At 41.5% G+C, this 22899-nt stretch overlaps 4 protein-coding genes and 1 long non-coding RNA gene across 6 annotated transcripts in view; 2 read left to right on the top strand and 3 right to left on the bottom strand.

Annotated features, from left to right (window-relative positions):
• Positions 1 to 22833, top strand: part of LOC108063187 (uncharacterized) — a 31375-nt gene extending 8542 nt beyond the window's left edge. Inside the window, exons 7-12 of the mRNA XM_017150190.3 lie at positions 1335 to 1471; positions 5065 to 5209; positions 9008 to 9267; positions 13451 to 13582; positions 14534 to 14672; positions 22115 to 22833. Of these exons, the coding sequence (XP_017005679.2) occupies positions 1335 to 1471; positions 5065 to 5209; positions 9008 to 9267; positions 13451 to 13582; positions 14534 to 14672; positions 22115 to 22738 (1437 nt within the window). The 3' untranslated portion in view covers positions 22739 to 22833. The remainder of the gene's footprint in view (positions 1 to 1334; positions 1472 to 5064; positions 5210 to 9007; positions 9268 to 13450; positions 13583 to 14533; positions 14673 to 22114) is intronic.
• The window catches only part of LOC108063192 (uncharacterized), a 119271-nt gene that overhangs the window by 52676 nt on the left and 43696 nt on the right, over positions 1 to 22899 (bottom strand). The gene's annotated exons all lie outside the window — the stretch shown is intronic.
• LOC108063191 (protein new-glue 3-like) lies at positions 14720 to 15397 on the top strand. The gene has a single exon (XM_017150193.3). It carries the CDS (start codon positions 14975 to 14977, stop codon positions 15395 to 15397), a length of 423 nt encoding a protein of 140 aa, XP_017005682.2. The 5' UTR covers positions 14720 to 14974.
• Positions 16285 to 16782, bottom strand: LOC108063190 (protein new-glue 3). Its single transcript, XM_017150192.3, has one exon. It carries the CDS (start codon positions 16705 to 16707, stop codon positions 16285 to 16287), a length of 423 nt encoding a protein of 140 aa, XP_017005681.2. The 5' UTR covers positions 16708 to 16782.
• Positions 19686 to 21048, bottom strand: LOC138912016 (uncharacterized). Its single transcript, XR_011417647.1, has 4 exons — positions 20917 to 21048; positions 20733 to 20842; positions 19982 to 20088; positions 19686 to 19921 (listed from the first exon to the last, which is right to left on the bottom strand). It is a non-coding gene; the product is annotated as an uncharacterized lncRNA (long non-coding RNA).

Below are 22899 nucleotides of genomic sequence, written 5' to 3'. Positions count from 1 at the left end.
AAAGATTGCGGTCACAAAAAGACCAGCAACCTGCAATCTGCAGTCCGCATCTAAATTCTAAATACTCCCTAGGTGCATTTTATTTCCGGTCTCTATGGACAACTTGTATAAGTTTTGAGGAATTAATGCAACGCCGGCAAAATTAAATTCGCCTGTCAAATCACAGATATTCAATTAAAGCACTTATCAACTTGTGACTTTAGACATAAATGCACATGTCAGATGCATTTATTTAATTTGCAGCTGATAAAAGTATACAAAAAATATCAAAAACTCCAAACCTTTAAGTTGTTCTCATTTAATTACATAATATTTGAATATCTCCACAAAATACACACAATAGCCAGCTCTCAGTTCACCACTCGGTCTGGGCAAAAAAAAAAAAACAGTCCTTGCCATCCAGTGAAAATATTTGCGGACAAAAATTCATATGCAACAGTGTTTAAACAATTTCACACAAAAGTGCCAATTACAAACGATGACAAAAATGGCAGGGCAGCATACCACTCATCCCAGACCGCCCCTCAAAATTGATGGCTAACTATTAAAAATAATTGGCATGGAAAAACTGCACCCAAATCCCCATAATATAGTGAAAACGAGTTGGCTTTACACATATTGGTTGGTGGCTAGTTGAATGTTATTGAATTGCGATTTCGATTTTTGCAAATATTTGCACGCCATTTAAAGTTGATTCGGACATGAATGTAATTTGTTTGCGCATTACGCATACGCAGTGAGGGCCCGTAAACAAATACCTGCGAATAGAAGGAAGAGCAAACGATAAACAGGAAATTAGCGAGTGTTTTCACACCCCACTTAAACGTCAGTTGGCCAAATTGTTGAGCGAAACTCTTTAAAGAGCATTTAGTAACCAGCAAGTACGAACTTTCAGCAGCTAACCCCTTACTATTTCCACTATTCCTCCTCCTCGAAACTTGTTAGCCGAAATGCTTTAAGCCTCATATACTTTATATGCGTCGCAGTTGTGTTTGACTGGCAAAATGAGGGGGGAAAATGAGGAAAACCCACCCACCGCTGGTTGCGAATACCAAGGCGACATCATGTGGCTGACATTAGAGTATTTTTCTTTTGTGTGTGCAGCTGCCAACAACAGTTTGCAGTTGCGTGGCTGCAAATTTGGGTTAACATGTCACGAATCCACACTCGCAGTTCCTTGGCGCTTCAAAGTATGCAGCATTATCGCTTAAAGTGTCGCTGGCTGACGGGGTCCTTGGTTCCTTTGCTTCCTTTGGTTCCCTAGTCCTTTGGCATTTAATACGCTGTCTCGCCCCTAATTTTGACTCTTTGTTCTCTCATTTCTCCCCCCTTAGCGTGTGGGCTTCCTTTGCCTCGGCCTGGGCATGTTCATCTCCCTGGTCTTTGGCTTCATCTTTGGTCTGATTTTGGGAACCACCGAGATGCCTTGGGGCCAAAATTCCGACTGGCCCACGGAGGAAATGCGCGGCAGGTAAGCAGATGGTAAGCAGCTGGTAAGCAGTTGGTAAGCAGCCCCAAATCAATGTCAATCAGGCCGAACAATTGGGTTAGATTGCGCAAAATGCCGCACGTACAAATCGCATTGCCAAAGCCACCAGAACCAATAAATTAATTCCCTTATTCGGGCCAATCGACCAATGGGCCATAATCAAATATGAATGACATTGCAGTAGTTGCGGTGTCCGGAACAATTCAAATTTGCAATTTGATGTAGAATTTAATTAAGAGATATTTATAATTTGCATATGCCGTAGTTCTTTGAACCCGGCCATACGATCAAAGGATTAGCTCGGCATAAATGTTATTGACAGTGGATCAAAGATGAAAATACCTAAAAACAATATTCTAAAAAAACACTTAACAAGTCTGATAAATCTGAAATTGAAGGAGACTGATTTGATTAAAAAAATTTGATTGATGCTGCCAGAGACTGACGCGTAAATCAATAACGCTAGACGATATCCACTTTCTGATATTAATTAAGACGCATTATATCGCAAGTCATTCATTTGCCCGCGTCACGAAGTGAGCCACTCTCAAATCCCTCGACTTTCGAAAGTGAATTAGGAGTTTGCCTTGAATCCAAAATCCATTAAGTATGTTAATTATCCAGAGTCTCAGCCCTTGCCCATAGATATAGTGGGTAAGGCTACGAGTGCGAATGTAACAAATTACTTGCAAATAATTCAAATAATCTAGGGCCCGCAGTAATGTGAGGCGTGTGCTTATTAGAGGCAATGCTGCTTTCTGGGACAATCCTCTTCCTCGTTCGCCCCCAAAAAAGCAACCCAGTCACTTGAGTCTATATATATGGGCACACATTTATTACGGCATCGTTTTTTGCCGAACAAATCTTTAAGTCGCCACGCGCCGTCTGTGCAAATCTCTTCTAGGCGAGAATGGGATGGGTAGATGGTAGATGGCTTAGGGGAGGAACGAACACACGCCCCCTGGCGGCAGAAAAAGCGGCAGCACAATAAATTAAGCTCAGCCACAGAATTTGCCGGAAGTTTGCGTGAAATGAATGTGTGTCGGCAATTGTGTTAATTGCACAAAATAAATTGTTAAAATAATAATACACACAATGCACAATACACAATGCGGGCTGTTGGGCTGTTCGCTCGGTGGTCCTGACATCTAAATGTATATATGTGTAGAGAGTATGGCCTATCTCTATAATTAAGTGCCTCGGGTCCATTTTGGTGCTTTATTGTTGGCCACGGCCAGTCGAGGCCAGTCAAGTGGCTCTGTACTATACATCTAAATCTCCATCTTCATCTTCATCTCCATCTTCATTGCCGTCATAATAATAGGCACACATAATGAATTCCTCCAGATTGCGTGCGCCTATCACCGGTCATGCAATCAACGTGAGTTTCCAATGGTCATTCTCCACAATCCTACTCCTTGTGATTGCTCAGTGGGCTCAATAATTGTGTCACGTGGCGCGTGAAAATAGAGCCTTGTCATTCGGTCCATTGGACTCGTGACGTCCGAGTGATCGGCCCACATAGATGAATGCTCCTTGAAGGCCAACTGATAAATGTGCAATTAATTTCCTACTTAATTGGGGTAGAATTATGAAATTGGAAATATAAAAGCACAATTTTTTAAGCCTTAAGCGATGAAATTAACTGCAAGCTTTACACTCGTTTCAATTACCAATCAACACACCCTTTTAATTTGCTGACGAAGGGCTTAATTACATTAAAATTGATATACCAATCCGCATGGAGTTATGCTGTTTTAACTAGACAGCCGGCTGCCCATTTTGCCCCCAGGCATTTGGCCCACTCTATTCGCCATAAATTACCACACCGAACCAAAGCAAATTAAATTTATGCTACTTTACTGCGGGGGCGTGTCGACACGCCCACATAGTTGCAACTGTCGGCGAATGCCACATGCAAACTGCTGAAAATAATCAGTAAAATGTCGCCGGGGGAGGGCAAAGCATCCCCTCTGAAAAACAAAAGGTGGCCAGAGTTTGTCTAGTTTTCCGTATCTAAATATCTCCACCTCTGCATGTTTTACTACTACTCCATTGAGGTGGGGCATTCGAGCACACTCTGTGCGCCGTGTGTTGATTATTACATTTTAAATGCACAGTAAACCAAATTCCCATGGTCAGCTTAGTTAAATAAATCGCAATTAAAAGCAGAACGTCTGTTCTGGGCGTTTTCCATTTTCCCTTGAAATACAGACAGAAAATGGCAGGGATTCCGGGGCTTGCGAAAAGGGGTTTTTAAACGATTTTTTATCCAGCACCTAAATCTCGCCTGCCGCGACCCACATCAGACCAATCTCGATGCTGTTTTGGCCTCATTTGCATTGTTTTCAATCTACGAATTTCCACCATAAACAATTTGCTGCAACAAATTTATACGACTTGCCTAATGTTGGGCGCTATAATTGAGCGTAAATTGACGACGTATAATAAAGTTGTTTTATGCATAAAAGTTAAATACTTGTATAACTCAAACTGCGGCATTCATAAATAAAACTCACACTTTCGGTGGGAGCAAAAACCAACGCACCGAAGCAAAGTAAAAGCGCCATTAATCAGTAAAAAGTTGGTCCCAGGTAAAAATCCCGAATTTTCATATAGGCAAAAGGCTGGGACACAAATGAGGCGTATGAATCAAAAACGAGAGAGTTACGCAACTTGGGATGGCCAAAGTCTAAGATACCCTGCAGCCCCTGCTTAAAATTCTGTATTCCTTTGTGTATTTAGGATATTTATATTTATTCCTTAAAGCTAGATGAAGCGTATAGAAAATAATATCATGAAATAAATTATATCAGACAATTTTTCAGATATTAGTTCCTAATAATAAGCCTTATAGATATCCCATAATACAAAGAGACTTAAGTAGTTGGAAATACAACACTGCGTATGAGTGATAAAGTTAAGGACCCCTTTTCATGACTTTAAAGTTTAAACTCAAGTTCAGGCTGAGCCTAAGGATCACTTTAGTTCGCCGAACCGAGGGTGGAATTAAGTCTAATCGGGGTATTTAGCGGACCAAATCGTAATACCCCCAAGAAGGGTATAAAAGCCAGGCGCAATGAAAAGTTTGCCAACATTTCTCACCATTAAATGACTCTGACTCCTGACTCAACGACGAGCCCAGGGCGACCAAAATGGTTGGCGGAAGCGATAACAAAGCCGCTGACACTTGACAAACTTGCGCGAGTGTCAAAAAATCTCCGCGAAATGGGGGATGGGGGGTGGTTTTGGATGGTGTGGATATCTGAAAAAAATCCCACTCACCTGGCGCCGACAAAGTGAAGTATTTGGCCCACCTGCTGACCCTGACGCGAAACGGCAGATAAGCAGTGTCTGCGACAGTTTCGAGTCTCCCGGCTGGCCAAACATTCATCTTAATGTGACTTAATTTGGCGCCCTTCTTTTTGAACAATGGCCAGCGGATGGGGGCGTTTAGCATTTGTCATCCGCCGGCTGTTGTATTTTTAATTAATTTTTATTTTTACACTTTGTCCCTACTCCTTCGATGGCCATTTCACAGTTGATTTTTCAATAATTTCCCTTTCGATTCGCAGGGGCAATGTGCGCGCCCTCTGGATGGGCGTTCTGTGGGCTCTAACATCTGGCACTGGCGTGGCCGTGGCCTTGCTCCAGGGTTCCGCTGGCCCTCTGATCGGGGTCGCCATATCCGCCTCCCTGCTGCCGCCCGTCGTCAACTGTGTAAGTACCCCGCAAAGTCGAGCAATTATTGGAAATTAAAGAATACATATTATTGATGTCGAGAAAGAAAGTAAAGCCATTTCGATTTTAGGCATAAATCATCATCTAATAAGAAATTAGGTAATACGAAAGTGTACAAAAATTGAAGACCATGTTTTTCATTTTTTGAGACCTGTGACAATATACTTTCTACCTTACTCTCATTTAAAATTAAAGCAAATTAATTGAAACCTCGACTTTTACAAGAACATCTTGCTTAAAAATAATGTAGGTAAACAAAATCGAAGTCTGAATTCAGCTTAATTGCTAATCCGATACCTCCACGACGAACAAAGACATTCCCTCAGCACACATCGTTTTTTTTTACGTATATAAAGCGACGAAGAAGCCCACTTTATAGCTAATTTTCTGTAGCCTTGAAAACGGTTTCTGCGTGTCAATTTTTCTCCCATTAGCATGCCATTAACAAAGGCCTCGACGATTTTCGATTGTGGCAACGATGGCGCAGTTGATATTTCATCATGAGTGAGCAGGTGCCGGAAATGACTTTGCCAGCAATATTTATGGCCAGTAGGCATTCCTCAAAACGTGAATAAAACAGAATCCTAACATTCCAATCAAATATCCACTCTGGTCAGCCGAATGGAAAATTACGCAATTCCCATTTATATTACGCCCTTAAGTTTTGACTCCACTTGAGTTCTCGACCATCGATGACCGCATGGCCATATATATTCAAACTGCCGCAAACATGGTCGAAACTTCCGAGTGGCTTTTAAGCTGTAAGCCCGATGAAACGCACTTAAAGACCGGGCCAAAACGATTGGCCAGTGCAAAATGCAAAACGGGCCTGGAACTTTTGGGCCTGGCTAATATTTTTCGGGGCCCTTCAAGTGAATTTCGCCATAAATTAGGCCGAAATACAATTTGCTGATTAATCTGAAGTGCATTGGCCAAAAACTTTTGGCCATAAATCTGTCCGTAGGAAAGGAGGCCCAGTATGAGGAAGGGACCTTCTCCTCCGGGCGGTTCTCAGCTGTTTTCCCACTTTCTGTGGCGCAACCGCAACGAGTGCATAAATTTCGACCCAATTTTCAAGTGCAAATTGCGAATCCGAATCTGAGTGCGACTACGAGACTGAATTCCCCCAGCTGCAGGCGGATGTTGCGTAAAATTATAAAGCAAGTGTGAGCCTGCGAAGGGAAGTGCATACAAAAACTTGGGAAAAACACAGGAACCGGCGGGCCAAGTGCCACACAAACTGGCAAACAAACAGCCCGGCTGGCTGACATTTATCAATGCTGACAGAGGGACAAAGGCGCCGCCGGGAGGCGTATTCCACAAGCATGACAAAATGATGCAAAGGGCGAATTATGGATACTGGTGGTGGGGCTCAGGGGCAGGGGGAAGTACTACCAAACTTCAGCTGGCCAAAACAATGGCGCTGAAATCGCTTAATCATGGCGGCCGAGCTGCGGTCGAGCATGTGTGCAAGTGTCGCTCCAACTCCGCGTCCTTATCCTCCTTATCCGAGTCCGAAAAAGTGTACCATACATGTGAGCCATATGAGCTGCATAAATCAGTGGCACGCACTGAGGCCGAGGCAACCTTTGTCCATGTTTTCCCGGTTATTTCTGCTGTTTTTTCTCTTTTTCCAACCCACCAGCAAAGAGCGTGTTACAATTAATTGCCCTGTGTCTGCGGCCCTAAGGCAATAGCCACGGCCAACGGAGCGTATGAGTAATTTCGAGCAGTCGCCGGCTGCTCACATTTCTCCCGAGGTGCCTGAACTTTCGCTGCGAACACAAGCTGCGCAAGTAAACTGCATCGCCGCCAGTAGTGGCGTAATAATTGCAACTCTTAATTTTGGCTTATTAAATTGCCAAGCGAAGCGACCTTATTTATGTGGCCCCCCGAACCTGGGAGCATGAACTCCAATGGAAAGGCGGTCTGCAACGGCTTTACTTTCGAATCCGAGCACGCAATAATTTACCCAGAAACGGTCGTAAATTCGAATAATAGCGAAAATAGAAAGTAAGTCGAGGAAAAGAAAAGTCATGAGCGAGCACACAAATGGAAAAACAAACACACTCGACCAGATTTGTGGATTTCACAGTGGAGGTCAGGAGAATAGCAGTTGTTTTTAGAAAAAAAAAAACAAATAATATACTAAGAACTAAAAAGAAAATTAATTGAATATTAAAAGAAACTTAAAAAAGCATTTTATTGATGATTTTATTTATTGTTTTATTTTAAAATTATAAAAAACAAATAATAAAACTTAAATAAAACATAAAAAGGTTCAGCTTAGATGCCACAACCTTAACCGCAATAAATAACACAAAATGGTTTTACATAGGTCTTAGGTCCTATTATCTTGACCCCGATTGTATGCCGGTACATATGGGACGTTCCATGTCAACCCGGCCACCCCCCTTTTTTATTTTTTTTGTATGTGGACAGTACTACATTGATTGCAAAGCCACTTGCTTCCAATAGTTTACCTCATACCTATTTTGTCAATGTTACCACTCTTTCGCCGTATAATCGCGTTGAAAAGAAAACACAAATTCATTTTTATCCTGCGAACGGAAGAAACAATTGGCATGGTTCAAAAACAGAAAAATCTGTCTTTCTATAGCCGATTACGAGAAAAAAAATAGATTTTATTAGACCGTAGATGACTAAGCGATAGCGTTTTTAAAGTCTAAAAGTAGGATTTCGTCCAAAGGGCCAGTCTGCAAAAATACCATTATATTTTTCTGAGAAAGCCCCATATTTAACGGATTTTATGCCACTGGTTTCAAAGTGGGATCTCTTTTGAGGAATTAGCTATGAATTCTTTTCATTGATTTGTTAATTTTTTTCAAAGCATATACGATTATTTTGTATTACTTATTAGTTTTTTTTGACAGTTAACTTCTACAAAAACGTACAAAAGAATTCATAGCTAATTCCTCAAGAGAGATCCCACTTTGAAACCAGTGGCATAAAATCCGTTAAATATGGGGCTTTCTCAGAAAAATATAATGGTATTTTTGCAGACTGGCCCTTTGGACGAAATCCTACTTTTAGACTTTAAAAACGCTATCGCTTGGTCATCTACGGTCTAATAAAATCTATTTTTTTTCTCGTAATCGGCTATGGAAAGACAGATTTTTCTGCTTTTGAACCATGCCAATTGTATCTTCCGTTCGCAGGATAAAAATGATTTTGTGTTTTCTTTTCAACGCGATTATACGGCGAAAGAGTGGTAACATTGACAAAATAGGTATGAGGTAAACTATTGGAAGCAAGTGGCTTTGCAATCAATGTGGTACTGTCCACATACAAAAAAAAAAAAAAAGTGGGGTGGCCGGGTTGACATGGAACGTCCCATATAGGAAAGGCACGCACTTCCGGACTTGCTGAGCAATGTGCTGAGTCATTATAATTTATAATAGCAAAGAGGAGGACACAAAGCGAAATCAGGAATAGAAAAACGAGGAGAGCGAATGGCAGAAAAAGGAGAACGAACTGAAAATGCGACAATGGAGTTCTATCTATATAAGGATGGGGGGATGCTTCGTACGATTGTGTGGCGCCCACACATGCTGCAAAGTTACAACAATTCAAGGCCGGGATATACTACCACTAGCATCAGTACTACTTGGTATGCCAATGGCAGCGCCATCTAACCGGAACAAAGCACGCGGCGACCTTATGACCTCGAACCGAAGCAACCACACTCACACATAGACACACACTCACTTATGACCATGGAAACTTCAAAGTCACCGTCCTTCGCTTGTGTTGCAGGGTCTCTTCTGGTCACTGGCCTGCATTTGGCTCATCTACCCGGAGAAGCGGATTCCCCACTTGAAGAACGAGGCGATGAACTCGACCAGCGCATATCCGTTCCTCTACACGAACTACTTGCCCACCGAGTTCCTGATCAACGGCATCGTGTCCGCCTGTTTGACTATCGTGAATGTGATTTGCATATTCATCACGGCCATAATCGTGCTGAAGATTAAAGAGGTCTCGGCGCCATACACGGCCAGTCCGGACTTAAAGCGGTGAGTAGACCATTCTACAGTACATTTTTGCCACTTTGCAGGCGTATTTTAGTCGATGACGACATGTAGTGGATGTCCATTTGGGAACGCATTAGAGTGGACCTTAGTGAGGCTAGAATATTACAGAGCTTTAAGATATACAGCCAATATTGTTCGATGAAAAAGTTGACCAGAGATATTTGAACTATTTGATTAGGATGTTCGGTATATCATACAAATTACAATCCCTGTCTCAAGCTATTTTGATTGGTAAACTGATATCTTTGTCTTGCAAACACAATTAGGGCTTCCCTTATTTAAATACTTACTTATATTAAAGCTATATCACAGAAGATAGCCCCAAATGCTCTGAACATGGTCCACCCTAGGCCACATAATATGTATGAATAGCAGCAAATTAAAATATTTTATATTGGTAAGCTAATATCTTGATCTTGCAAACACAATAAGGGCTTTCCCTATTTAAATTATTAGTTATATTAAAGTTATATCACAGAAGATAGCCCCAAATGCCCCGAAACACGGTCCACCCTAGGCCACATAATATGTATGAATAGCAGCAAATTAAAAATCCGCTCAGCGAGAATCGCTGGAGTGTGTTTAATGACGGCGGAGCAAGTGCTTTTAAGCTTATCATTTCCGTTATGTGCGCTTGGTCAGTTGCCCATTAGTAAGTGTAATTAATAACGACCAGAGACAACAATAGTCAACAAAATGGGTTGTTGTCCGGCTTCGTCGAATGCATTTCTGCGAGAATTCTCGGTTAATGCTCATTTAAAATGCACATCTATTAGCAGGCGAATTATATATTACATCAACATTGTCATTGACTTAATCTGGGGCTAGGTTAATAAATCAGATCTTGTCTGCTTGTTTGTTTGTTTGTTTGTTGGCCCAATCTAAGATTAAGCTTGTGCCATTTCTCCGGTCGAACAATGAATAAAGGACACGTGTGACCAACTGGCTGGGGAAATTAACCCATATTGCCCGACACATTTAAATCAATAAAGGAGCAAAGTCCTTTGGAGGATTTCGTATACAGCTCTATTTCCAAGTTGATGGGTTTGTCATTATTCCCCTTAGACTTCGAAAGCCTTTTAGGCCAGGCGATTTGTTACCAAATGCCTTCTGACTTCGCAGACTTCCCAGAACCTTCAGGAATTATATCGCATATTTGGCAGCGAGCAGCCTGTCTGAGCAAGTGCTCCGCTCAAAATATGATATATCGCGTAATTAACAGACTGATTTCATGTTTTTATTTGCTTTTCTGCCCACTCGCCGCGTGGCCGAGAACGAGGCAATCTAAATGAAAACAAGAAAGGAAGCTACCTTCGGCCAGCCGAAGCTTATATACCCTTGCAGATTCAGCGTTTCTATTTTTGAATTTTGTTTTTAAAGAGTCAAGAATTAAAACGCCTACTTCCTACAAAGTAACAATGAATTTTTATACCCTTGCAGAGGGTATTATGATTTCAGTCAGAAGTTTGCAACGCAGTGAAGGAGACGTTTCCGACCCCATAAAGTATATATATTCTTGATCAGCATCACAAGACGAGTCGATCTAGCCATGTCCGTCTGTCCGTCTGTCCGTCTGTCCGTCTGTCCGTCTGTCCGTCCGTCTGTCCGTCTGTCCGTCTGTCCGTCTGTCCGTCTGTCTGTTTCTACGCAAACTAGTCTCTCAGTTTTTGAGCTATCAGGATGAAACTTTCCCAAAAGTCTTCTTTCTATTGCAGGTAGTATATATGTCGGAGCCGACCGGATCGGACAACTATATCTTATAGCTCCCATAGGAACAATCGGAAAAAAAAAACTTTAAAAAATTCTAGCTTCGGTGTTTTTTGAAATATTACCTTCTACTTTTGGGGATGTTATTTTTTAAATATATCTGAATTTCGAATTAATTATTTAAAAAATCGGACTACTATATCATATAGCTGCCATAGGAACGATCGGAAAATTAATGGAACAGTAATAGGAAATAAATTCTAGCTTCTTTGGATTTTATTGTATTATCTTCTACTCTAGGATATGACACTTTTTAAATATTTCCGAATTTCAATTTTAATTTAATCAAAATCGGACGACTATATCATATAGCTGCCATAGGAACGATCGGAAAATTAATGGAAAAGTAATAGGAAATAAATTCTAGCTTCTTTGGTTTTTATTGTATTATCTTCTACTCTAGGATATGACTCTTTTTAAATATTTTCGAATTTCAATTTTAATTTGATCAAAATCGGACGACTATATCATATAGCTGCCATAGGAACGATCGGAAAATTAATGAGAAATATTAGAAAATTGAACATTTTTGCGATTTGTTAATTAATAGGAATGATCTGCAAGGGTATATAAGCTTCGGCTGGCCGAAGCTAGCTTCCTTTCTTGTTTTATATATCTTTAAATATTCCTATGGGAGCCTTAAGATATAGTGGTCCGATTCGGCTCGCTCCGACATATGTACTACCTGCAATAGAAAGAAGACTTTCGGGAAAGTTTCATCGCGATATCTTTAAAACTGAGAGACTAGTTCGCATAGAAACGGACAGACGGACAGACGGACCGACGGACAGACGGACAGACGGACATGGCTAGATCGACTCGTCTAGTGATGCTGATCAAGAATATATATACTTTATGTGGTCGGAAACGTCTCCTTCACTGCGTTGCAAACATCTGACTGAAATTATAATACCCTCTACAAGGGTATAATGAATGTGCCTCCATCGCGAAAGGCTCGAATGACAAATGGGGATCTAAGCTCCAGTCTGGCTCGCAGTCTCAGTCGCAGTCTGTCTGCCCCAGACATGTGGCTTTAATTTCCCAAAGTGGCGCATTAAATTGCTTTAAGCGAGGACTAAGCTTTTGTCCATCCCAGTTGTCAACATCAACATATCGCACATATTGCGTACATATAGCCCGCATAAACGGCCCGCGAAAGTGTGCTACAATTTTATTTCCCGGCATCCTTTTTATTATTATAGTGGTAGTGTACATATGTATGTTCTGTGACTGTTTCAACGTTTATTTAAGCACGCTCACGAACGCCTGCCCACTTGTTTGACTTGTTTGTGTAGCTTTTAGAAATTGTGTGTGCTTTGTAAATACCCTCTTCGGTGGATACCCTCATTTTGATCTACAACTTGCATTCAGATATTGAACATTTTCCCAAAAAAAAATAAAGAACTAAAAGGAGAAAACAAAGCCAATCAGATCAGATTTTTCTATAAGCTGGCCACCAGACAGAAGGCAATTTGTGTGAATTTGCAAGAGCCAGCCGATTGTCCTGCAATCCACAATCCAAACCCGTTTGTTTGCCGCACTTAGATTCAGAGTCCTTGGCAAACAGGAATAACTGGAAAAACTGGGAAAACTGGAAAAACAGGCAAAACAGCAGGCTAAAAAGGGACTCCCTTCGCCGGGCTTTTCCGCAGGCTGTTGCATTACGCATAAAGTGCATGATTTCATATTTATTTGTTGTTCGCTACCCCGGACCCAGTTTTGTTTTCATTGCTGCGGTTTTCCTTTTGACAGCGGTTTATGGTTGCGAATTCCTTGTCTCCGCCAATTCAAAATGATTTTTATGGCATTTCTGTCAGACGAGAGCGACTCCTATGCCAACAAAAATGGGGACACTTGCAGGGCACGCCAATGGCCCGAAGGTTATTTCCCATAATAGAAAAAGTTTCTCGATACGGACTGGGTAAAATTGAACTAAAACTTTTGCGAAAAAGTCGTGCGTAGCCAATCATTCAAAATATAATTTTACAGCTCTTTTACAGTGCAATTTTATAGGTAAGGGAGGAGGGCAAAATACTAAAGGAAATGAAATGGGACTACGTCATTTTGAAATGACATATCAGCTATCTGGTTAATACAAAGTCAGAGCTATAAAGGTTTGGAGTAGAGCTTTAATATTATAATTATCGATATTTTCGATATTTTGACAATATCGATTCGATAATATCTATGTTTGGAAAGGAAAGCACAAATCAAATATCGAGATTCCCTTACAGGAAGCCTTTAAATTTGCATCTTTAAATCCCTCTGGTTTTTAGTAGTTCGGGCTTAAAAATAAAAACATTTTGTGGCCTGAGGCTTAGAATCGATTTCTCACTCGAGTTTCCCTTTCACTCAGTTATAACGATGTTTTAAATATATTTTCCCCCTTTTTTCGCAGATTTTGGGAAACAGATCTTCGCACCGTTCGCAAAACGAATCGCTCAACAATGCGGCATCCTCGCAGCCGAAGCTCGATGGCCGGAGGTCCTGGAGGGATGGGAACCGTCAGGGGTATGGACAAGTTCAGCGGGTGAGTGAATGTATATACAGTATGCAGATGGGGGAAGGTAAGGGGAGAGCTCTTGCGAGACCGACTGCCCCTGAACCAATTCTCATATTTCCCATATCCTTTACAATTCCGTTTTGTTGAATAATTGAGCCCGGCCGTGTGTTCTGTGTGTTGTGAGTTGTGTGTGCGTGGCCCCGAACCCATTCTCATGAACACGTCCTGGGGGCAAGTCAATTTACTCCCAACATTTGTCTGGGCCAAATGCTTGAACGCAATCTGAAAAGGTAAATAATGAAGGTATTTATGTCGCCAGAATGCGAGTGGGAGTCCTAGTCCATAAATAAGTATGGTGCAGCACATTCTGTGAAATATGTATCGCATAATTGAAATCATTGCCAAGTATTTATGGCGGTCTTAGGCCAAAGCTGAACAAGAAAAAGAAACAAATGGTTATAAAATATGGAAAAAAGTATACAAATAAAGTCAAGCGGAAAGTTGGAACCGAACCAAGTAGCTGATATCCGGAAAATCCGCTTTAAATTTTTATTTTCCCCACTTTTAAATAAAACGTATACTTGTGAATAAATTAACAGCAGCCGAATCGATATGTATAAACACGGCATCTCTAATTTAGTTTGCCCCAGAGGCAAATTGAAAACGAGCATTCTCTGTAAATGACTCTAAAATAAACATTTTAATACCTGAAAAGGCGAAAGGCAAAAAAAAGAACAAACTACACGTTGTGATGGACATTATAACAATGCAAATTCATGCAACAAATTAACACACAGCTGTAAGCTTTTTAATTTAGCACAAAATGCCGGCACCATTTGTTTACACGAAACTAACAAAAAACCATAAATGTTTTTGGTAGAGGCCACTTTGTTTCCGCCCCGACGCGTCATTCAAAGTTCACGGCATTGTTGCATAAAATTAACACCCACCCCGTATCCCCCAACTTTCCACACCCAGAGGCGCCCACTATCACGGACTGGACGAGAGGGACGCCCAGATGGACAGCGCTTTGGAAAGGGCTTTGGCCCAGGCCGAGAACGACGCCACTTTCAAGAAGGTCAAGCGGATGAGCTACTCGAGCAACGCGGCTGGGGAGGTGAGTTAAAATTAGATGAATGAGATTAAGATTACATTTAACTTACATAGAAAACGGTAACTATTTGTGTTTGCCTTTTCTGAAATTTGTATTGCAAATAGACATAAGAATTAATCGCATGAATGGAGCTTGTCAAATATTTTGCTTGAATTTAGCCCAATATTACCAACAATAGGCCAATGGGCCATCATAACAGCTGTGCACACTGCAAATCGGTATCAATCGGATCGAAAGTGGCTATATAAGCGGCGGATCTGGCAGCAAGAGATTATCATTCGGCATCCGAAAGCATCCAGAGCAATATGAGTAACTCATTGGTGATAGTCGGCTGCCTGCTGGTGACCCTCTTCGTGGCCCATCTCCCTGCTGGCCAGGCAGTCACCTGTGCCGACGATCCCAGTGATGCGGCCTGCATCGATTGCACGGACACTGCGAATGCGAGCAACGCCGAGTGCACCGCCACCACGGTGGCTCCCGATGCCGCGACACCCGCCGCCGAGGAAACCACCGCCGCCGAAACAACCACCGCTGCCACTGCCGCCGGAGACTCCACTACTGCCGCCTCCGCCACGGACACAACCACAGCGTCCTCGGCATCGGGCACTTCCAGGAAGAGGGTCAAGAGGACCTTCAAGCGGAAGATCAAGCGGGCCAACAAGATCAAGAAGACGAGGCGCAGCAGGAACAGGAACAGGAACAACCGCAGCAGGAATAACTCTGGTTAAGCCACCACCACTTTCAGCCACAGAAGGACGATGAAAAGATCACGACACGAAAAAGCCAACCCTTATACTCCTAACCTATAAAATTAACTAGTTTTAAGAAAATAAATAAATTGGAAATTGGGACCATATACAAAATTCTCTTCTTTTCTAATCCTTTCGACAAAATATCTTCTTTAAAAAAAAACTTTTAACTGTCTAATTAAAGAAAAATAGCAAATATAAACAAAACCAGGAATATTAAAGAGATAACTTCATTTAATTTTTATAATTTATAGTTACACAAATGGTACATAAATGTTTTTGATATTAAATAATGCCAGTACTGGAGCTTGTAGAACTAAGTGCGGTATCTTAGAAATTCATTATTATAATTGCATACCAGAATAGAAGAATTTTCTGAATATTCCTAGGACAGCTCTATTAAATGCAAAACTCCGAAGTATACAAACAAAAACATTCCCATGCATTGGTTGTATGTCAAAAAACACAGAAGCTATATTTTTTTCATTTTTGTTACTTTCGTCATTCCTAAAGGATCTATGTCCGTTTTGGTTCCTGGTTTCGACTTATGTATATATTACCTAAAACTATTTTTTATCCCAATAAAATCATTACATTCTCAGAGAGGTTAAAGTATACCTAAATTTTGCCTCATTCCTAGTTTGGTTTGTATTTGGTATTTATCTTTAATTAGACAATTAAAAGTTTTTTTAAAGAAGATATTTTGTTGAAAGGATCAGAAAAGAAAAGAATGTGAAATATGGGCCCAATTTTCAAATTATTTATTTTCTTAAAACTAGTTAATTTTATAGGTTAAGAGTATAAGGGTTGGCTTTTTCGTGTCGTGATCTTTTCATCGTCCTTCTGTGGCAGAAAGTGGTGTTTGCTTAACCAGAGTTACTCCTGCTGCGGTTGTTCCTGTTCCTGTTCCTGCTGCGCCTCGTCTTCTTGATCTTGTTGGCCCGCTTGATCTTCCGCTTGAAGGTCCTCTTGACCCTTTTCCTGGAAGTGCCCGATGCCGAGGACGCTGTGGTTGTGTCCGTGGCGGAGGCGGCAGTAGTGGAGTCTCCGGCGGCAGTGGCAGCGGTGGTTGTCTCGGCGGCGGTGGTTTCCTCGGCGGCGGGTGTCGCGGCATCGGGAGCCACCGTGGTGGCGGTGCACTCGGCGTTGCTCGCATTCGCAGTGTCCGTGCAATCGATGCAGGCCGCATCACTGGGATCGTCGGCACAGGTGACTGCCTGGCCAGCAGGGAGATGGGCCACGAAGAGGGTCACCAGCAGGCAGCCGACTATCACCAATGAGTTACTCATATTGCTCTGGATGCTTTCGGATGCCGAATGATAATCTCTTGCTGCCAGATCCCCCGCTTATATAGCCACTTTCGATCCGATTGATACCGATTCGCAGTGTGCACAGCTGCTTTCGACTGCTTTTCGCCACTCTATCAGTGTTTGATGGCCCATTGTTGGCAATATTGGGCCTAGCTTCCAGCAAAATATTTGGCAAGTTTCATTCATCAATGAATGCGATGGGCAAATGCCGTTGTGGAACAAGAAGCATATATTTACTCAGTTGACACAACACTCTGTTTACCTAGCATCCATCGATTTTTGAAGATTAAAAAATGTCAGACGCACCTGTTTGGGCTTTTGTTCCCAGCAGCGGCATATATTTACTTTAATAAACTAGTTTCCTATCGCTTTTCGGGCAATTAAATTCCCTCCAATGCCACAATACAAGCTTCGGGGCCAGGAAGTGTCTTCAAACTGCATTTCTCATGACCCACTGGGCGGAGGTCCTGCGGCAAACAGCATTTAAGCTTAATTACTGGCAATTATTCGGCGGAGACGAGGGCAGAAAGCAGACGTTGGCGGTGGCCAACTGACCTCAATCATTAGTTGATAAGCCCTGCGAGGCGGACAAGAAAGTGCACGGATGCCCAGCCGAGGAAAAAGTGGCGGCCAAACGATGCGACAATAAACCAAGTTGGGAAGATCATAAATCAAGGCAACATGCAGCGGAGGACAGCAAAGGGGTCGGGGTCACTTGGGGCAGCTAAAAGAAGAGCAAAAAGCAACAAAGGCAGCAGGGCCACAACTGAGTAGTTGAAAATCATGTAAGATTTATAGTTAAGCCAGCTGAACCTGTTGCGAACCGGAGACCAAAGACGAAAATAAACTCCAGTCGGTTTTTATGCACTAGATGAAAGTACATAGAAAGTATACCCACTGGGAGATATCGACAAAAACCTTAGCAGGTTGCAGCTTCTTAGACCTTGTCATTGGGTTTTATGTTTTTCGGCTTTTGAGCAGGAAAGACGTACTTAGCCAAGATCTGCATGTCCCATCACCTGGCTGCCATCCGCTAATGACGCTTAATCATAGGGCCCGCTGGCAAAAACTTTCTTAATTTCCTGTTTAAGGAGCGCAGACGAGCGGCAGAGCGGCAGAGCAGCTTCAATTAAAACTCGCCGCCAAGAAGCATTCAAAAGCCATCCAAGCGTCGATTGCCACAAATCAACTTCTACATTAATTCGTTTCCAGGCGGCAAAGGGGTGGAGCTTGGGTTTCAGGCCGAGAAACTCGAGTGGCTGGCAAACTGACATGCTCCAAATATTTCGAGAGACAGCCGCCAAATAGCCGAGTGGCATGCAAAACAAACTTGCAAAGCCTACGACCACGCCCTCCGCCTCGCCAGCTTGTAATCAGTTTAAAGTGAGTCCTGGCCACTAAAACTCAATTAACCCCATTTGAATGGAGCACGAGGCAATTGAAAAAACACAGAAACATGAAATGAAAACGAAAATGGAAATACGAAAAACGAAAACGGAGAGAAGCGAGCAAATCAAGGCAAAAGATTAAAAACGGAAATGGTTGGCCATTGAGTATGGTGGTTGGATGGAATGGAATGGAATGGATGGGTTGCCAGGGTTGCCAGGGGTGGCCAAAGGTTGGCAGCATTTTTCACTTAAAACCGCATTGATACTCAATTACCAGGTCGTCCAGGCAGTCGACTCCCCAACTTGGACAAAACAAACGGCAAGCGGCGGATGCGGAGCTCAGGAAAACGGAAGCACTTTGCAACGGAAATGAAACATCAATTAAAGTCTCCACGCCAGCGGATCCGTCGAAGAAGAACCCTGGGTGCCTGGAAACTCTGGTTCCTTGACAGCCAGTCAGCCTCCTCTGCCGAGAACACATTGCCTTCGCCTTTCCTTCAGTGCAGCCCTTCGAAACTTGGAAATTGCTCGCTTGCCACAAGGCCTAAGGGCATATTTCGTTAGTTTTTATTGCTTAATTCACTCATAGAAATTTTCCGGTAAAATCGCCCTAAAAACAAGGAAAATCGCCCTAAAACGGGGGTCAATGGCGACTAGGCAACAAAATTAGGGCAAATTGCCCTAAAAATACGGGTGAATTTGTCACACATTTAGGGCGATTTTTCGTAGATCTAGGGCGATTTTTCTATTTTCAAAGCTAATTGCCCTAAAAATAGGAAATGAGACCCTTAAACTAAAGGCAGTTTCCTTTAAATCCAGGGCGATTTTTCTGGACTTATAGGCGAATTGCCCTGGAAATCGGAAAAAATACCTTTAAACTAAAGGCAGATTTTCATAAATCTAGGGTGTTTTTCTGGATTTTAGGGCAAATTGCCCTAGAAATATGAAAAAATATCCTGAAACTAAAGGCAGATTTTTATAAATTTAGGGCGTTTTTCTGGATTTATAGGCGAATTGCCCTAAAAAAAAGCAAAGTGCTCCCCAAAATTTCCCGGTTTTTTTTTATAAATAAAAATACGATTTCATTATATTTTTTTTGTTTTTTTTTTATATTTTTGTTTGTTGTTATTTACACAATTTCTAATTATATACATTAACATACTTTTCTACTTATTCTTATTGCTAAAAGAATTACATCGATCGTAAAAATAATGTTTTGGCTTAATGTATTTTTTGGTCTTTAGGTTGTGTGCTTCCGCCGGAGGGAATTTTAGGTCTTTTAAGGTTTATTACAATAAGTACTGATAGAAATAATATTTTTTTTTGGAATGAACAGATTGTTTCTTTAAAATAGTTACAGTTTTAAGGTTTTATAATCCTCCAAGAGTTCGGATAAAGCTTTACCATTCTTATCAGACTCTAAATGAATTTCATAAAACATTTTTTGGATAAATGTCGTGGTTTAAAACAAAAAATATTTTGAAGCACACATCAATACTTTTCAATAAGGTTCGCATTCTATAAAAAAACCTCTGATAGGTAAACTGGAAATTCACCAAGGTCAAAAAGGGCTTGTTCCCACGTTGCAGCTGAATGGTTGCAGTTTCGGCTTTCCGGATTAGCAATTTTCCGTCAATGCCTTTAGATGTGTTTGCAGTTCCCCAACAGTAGCCTTCCAAACCAAGAAACGGCTTCGCGAGTCCGCAATGGTGTGCTTCGCGTTCTTGCTCCCGCCGTCCTTCTTTGTCATTGCTGTCGCACCAACACTGAATGGATCGCAAGCCAAATTAAAGTTGATTGTATCTCTATTAAATAAAAACAGTCTATTTATTGAATGAGAAAAGAAAAAGAGAAAAAGCACATACCTTCAGCGTGGCTTTCCAAAGATTTGAGCAGTTTTATTCCCTTACTTTCGCTTTTAAAAAGTGCGAAAAGTGGTTTGCGGAAGCTGGATCTCAAAGACGTTCTCAATCTAAAACAAGAAAAAAAATTGTTAGAAATTAATATAAAAATGCACTACTAATGCGGTTATTCCACTACATTGGTCGGCTCATTCATTAGAACAATTTTTTCTCAGCCTATACGATTTTACGTAGGTGCGAGCAAGACAGATATATGTCAGCTGCAATGAGCAATTAATGAGCAAAATTTTAAAAACCGAAGGCCACCATTTTATTTTTTTTTGTATGAGCAAAATTGAATCTAAAAAGTACAATTTTGCTCATTTATTAGAGCTACTGTAAATCGGATCTTGCTCGCACCTACGTAAAATCGTATGGGCTGAGAAAAAATTGTACTAATGAATGATCCGAACGATGTAGTGGAATAACCGCATAACAGTCAGAATTTTCATTTAGCCTGCGATTGCGTTTGCTGCTACTTCTGGAAAAAAAGAAGCAACAAAAGCAAATTTCGGTTACTGACGAAATGACGCAATAGAAATATGGGGGTTATTTTGGCATATGCACTTGTGAATGCGGTTTGTTCGGTGCATAAATACAGATTTCTTGTAAATATATACATATGTATGTGTGTATTCTGTTGCATCATCTTTTTAACTCAAGCATTATTTACATATACACATACATATATGTATACTCTTATTAATGATCTTACTTTGTTTTGCCACACTTCCAAAACTTCCGCTTCTGGACCGTCTAGTTGAACAGGAATTTCTCCTCGTAGCTGCTTCCAGTCAATTTTTTTAAAGTTTCAGCTGCATTTTCCTTTGTTACAGATATGTAAATTCAATTAGTTATTAATATCCAAATTGCACAATTATATGTATGTATGTACTCACCAGAAAACAGAGAAAGAATCGCCTCCCAAGTCCTTTAATAGCGTTTACATTTTTCACTTTTTCACAAACAAAAGGTTTCACACAAACACGTCTTTCACTGCCAATCGCCCGAAAAATTGTGACAAATGCAACTCTTTCTACCCCCACCCTTGCCACTGCAACGGACGAAAAGAAGCGAAGAAGAAGAAAAAGGGTGGACTTCTCTAAAGTCAAATGCGCTCAGCATCAAAATTCATAGAAAAAGGTCCGCCCTAATATACACACACATTCACTTGTTTTGACCTGCCAACCACACACACATACACACATATTACATATGTATCCATTAATTGCGTCTTAGAATTTCGTTTGACTCTTCCTTGTTTTTAGGGCAATTTCAGAACATATTTTTGGCTATTTTGTTCTGCGTTTTAGGGCGATTTCGCCCTAAAAAGAAGGAATTACTTTTGGAGTCGACTCATAAAAATTCGCCCTAAAAAACAGGGCAAATGTGGCGTTTTGGAAAAACTAACCCTAAAAAATATTTTCAATGGCGATTTTTCGTATATTTAGGGTTAGCCACCCGTATAATAAGAAAATTTTTCGTAGTTTTAGGGCGACCTCGGTTTTAGGGCGACTTTTCTAGTATTTAGGTAAAAATTTCTATGAGTGTTGTAATTTCGCATATGGGAAACGGAAAGTTTAATTGGCTGCGCTGAAGTATCTGTCTCGGAGCCTCCCGCAGCCAATTTATTGGGAAGGGAGTTGTGGTTGCACAAAGAAGTTGCCACAATTGTAAACTAATTGGACGCGGGGCAAAGATTCTCTTAGTTTTGTTATACAATTTTAGGATATTTAACAATTTTAAGGATGCTTCAAGGCATTTAAGACACACCTTGAGGAACTTTCAGGTACAAAATTGCCTTTATTCTCTGCGTATAGATAAAGGCTTAATTATTATCACTCATACGCACTGTTGTATTTAATAAATTAAAAACTTGAAGATCAAAGCTTTAAAAACAGTGTGCTACGCCCATACATACAAATACAATATTTTTACACATTGAATATTAAAATTTACCATTTTAAATTAACAGTGATATATAAATTCTATTTTTTGGACCACAATTCATAAATGAATTAATCGAAAAATGATTGAACAAAAATTTTCCTATTAACAAAATATTGATTTTATCAATGGATTTTTAATTAATTGCAGTTAACCGAACGCCTGGCCAAGATTGCCGGACTCAATCGCCTCAAGGCAGAAGGCGATCCGGGGCAAACGAGCTCGGGCAGTCTGTCCGGCAGCCGGATGAACTCCATTCCCAACTCGCAGCTCCAGAACGTGGACCTTAAGGCGCTGGACAAGCTGGTGAGCAATCTGCTGGAGCAGCACACAGCCGGCGGCAAGGGAGTGGGCTCCCTCAACCCGGAAACGGGCACCCGCACTCCGCCGCTGCAGCGGATGGCCTCCAAGAAGCTCAACCGCTGGCGACCCCTCTCCCGATCCGCCCACAGCTACAAGCGCCACGAGAGCAGCGACCTCATCGGCGGCAGCTTCACCCAGCTGATGGAGCGGGTCGATCCGCCGGCCACGTCCGCCCAGCATCAGCCCAACATGCCCACGATCATGGAGAGCAGCGCCGGCAGTCCCGTCAGTCCAACTCCTACCCAGAACAATGCGCAACAGCAGGCGGGTCATCCGCCCATGTGGACTGCCTCCCTGGACGCCACTCCGGGTGCCGTGCGAAATGTACTCCACGCCATCGGTGGAGCAGCCGCTGGTGCACGTTCGGAACCCGAGGATCAGCTAAACTTGACACACAATTATGTGGGATAGGACGATTTACCCATTTTTTACTTCTTTTGGAAAACAATATTTTTTAAATTTTAAAGAAATGTTATTTAGATCTTATTTTAAAATGTATTTGCAGTATAAATATACCTGCTACAAAAAAAGAGTTTTCTTTGGGTAATAAGATTAAATTTAATTTTCTGTAT

Source organism: Drosophila takahashii, chromosome 2L, assembly GCF_030179915.1.
Source record: "Drosophila takahashii strain IR98-3 E-12201 chromosome 2L, DtakHiC1v2, whole genome shotgun sequence".
NCBI lineage: Eukaryota > Metazoa > Arthropoda > Insecta > Diptera > Drosophilidae > Drosophila > Drosophila takahashii.
The sequence above is the reverse complement of the archived record's forward strand: the minus strand, read 5'-3'. Positions and strand labels throughout refer to the sequence as shown.

Coding starts and splice junctions, on each gene's coding strand:
- LOC108063191 (XM_017150193.3), top strand. CDS start 14,975: ATGAGTAACTCATTGGTGATAGTCGGCTGCCTGCTGGTGACCCTCTTC.
- LOC108063190 (XM_017150192.3), bottom strand. CDS start 16,707: ATGAGTAACTCATTGGTGATAGTCGGCTGCCTGCTGGTGACCCTCTTC.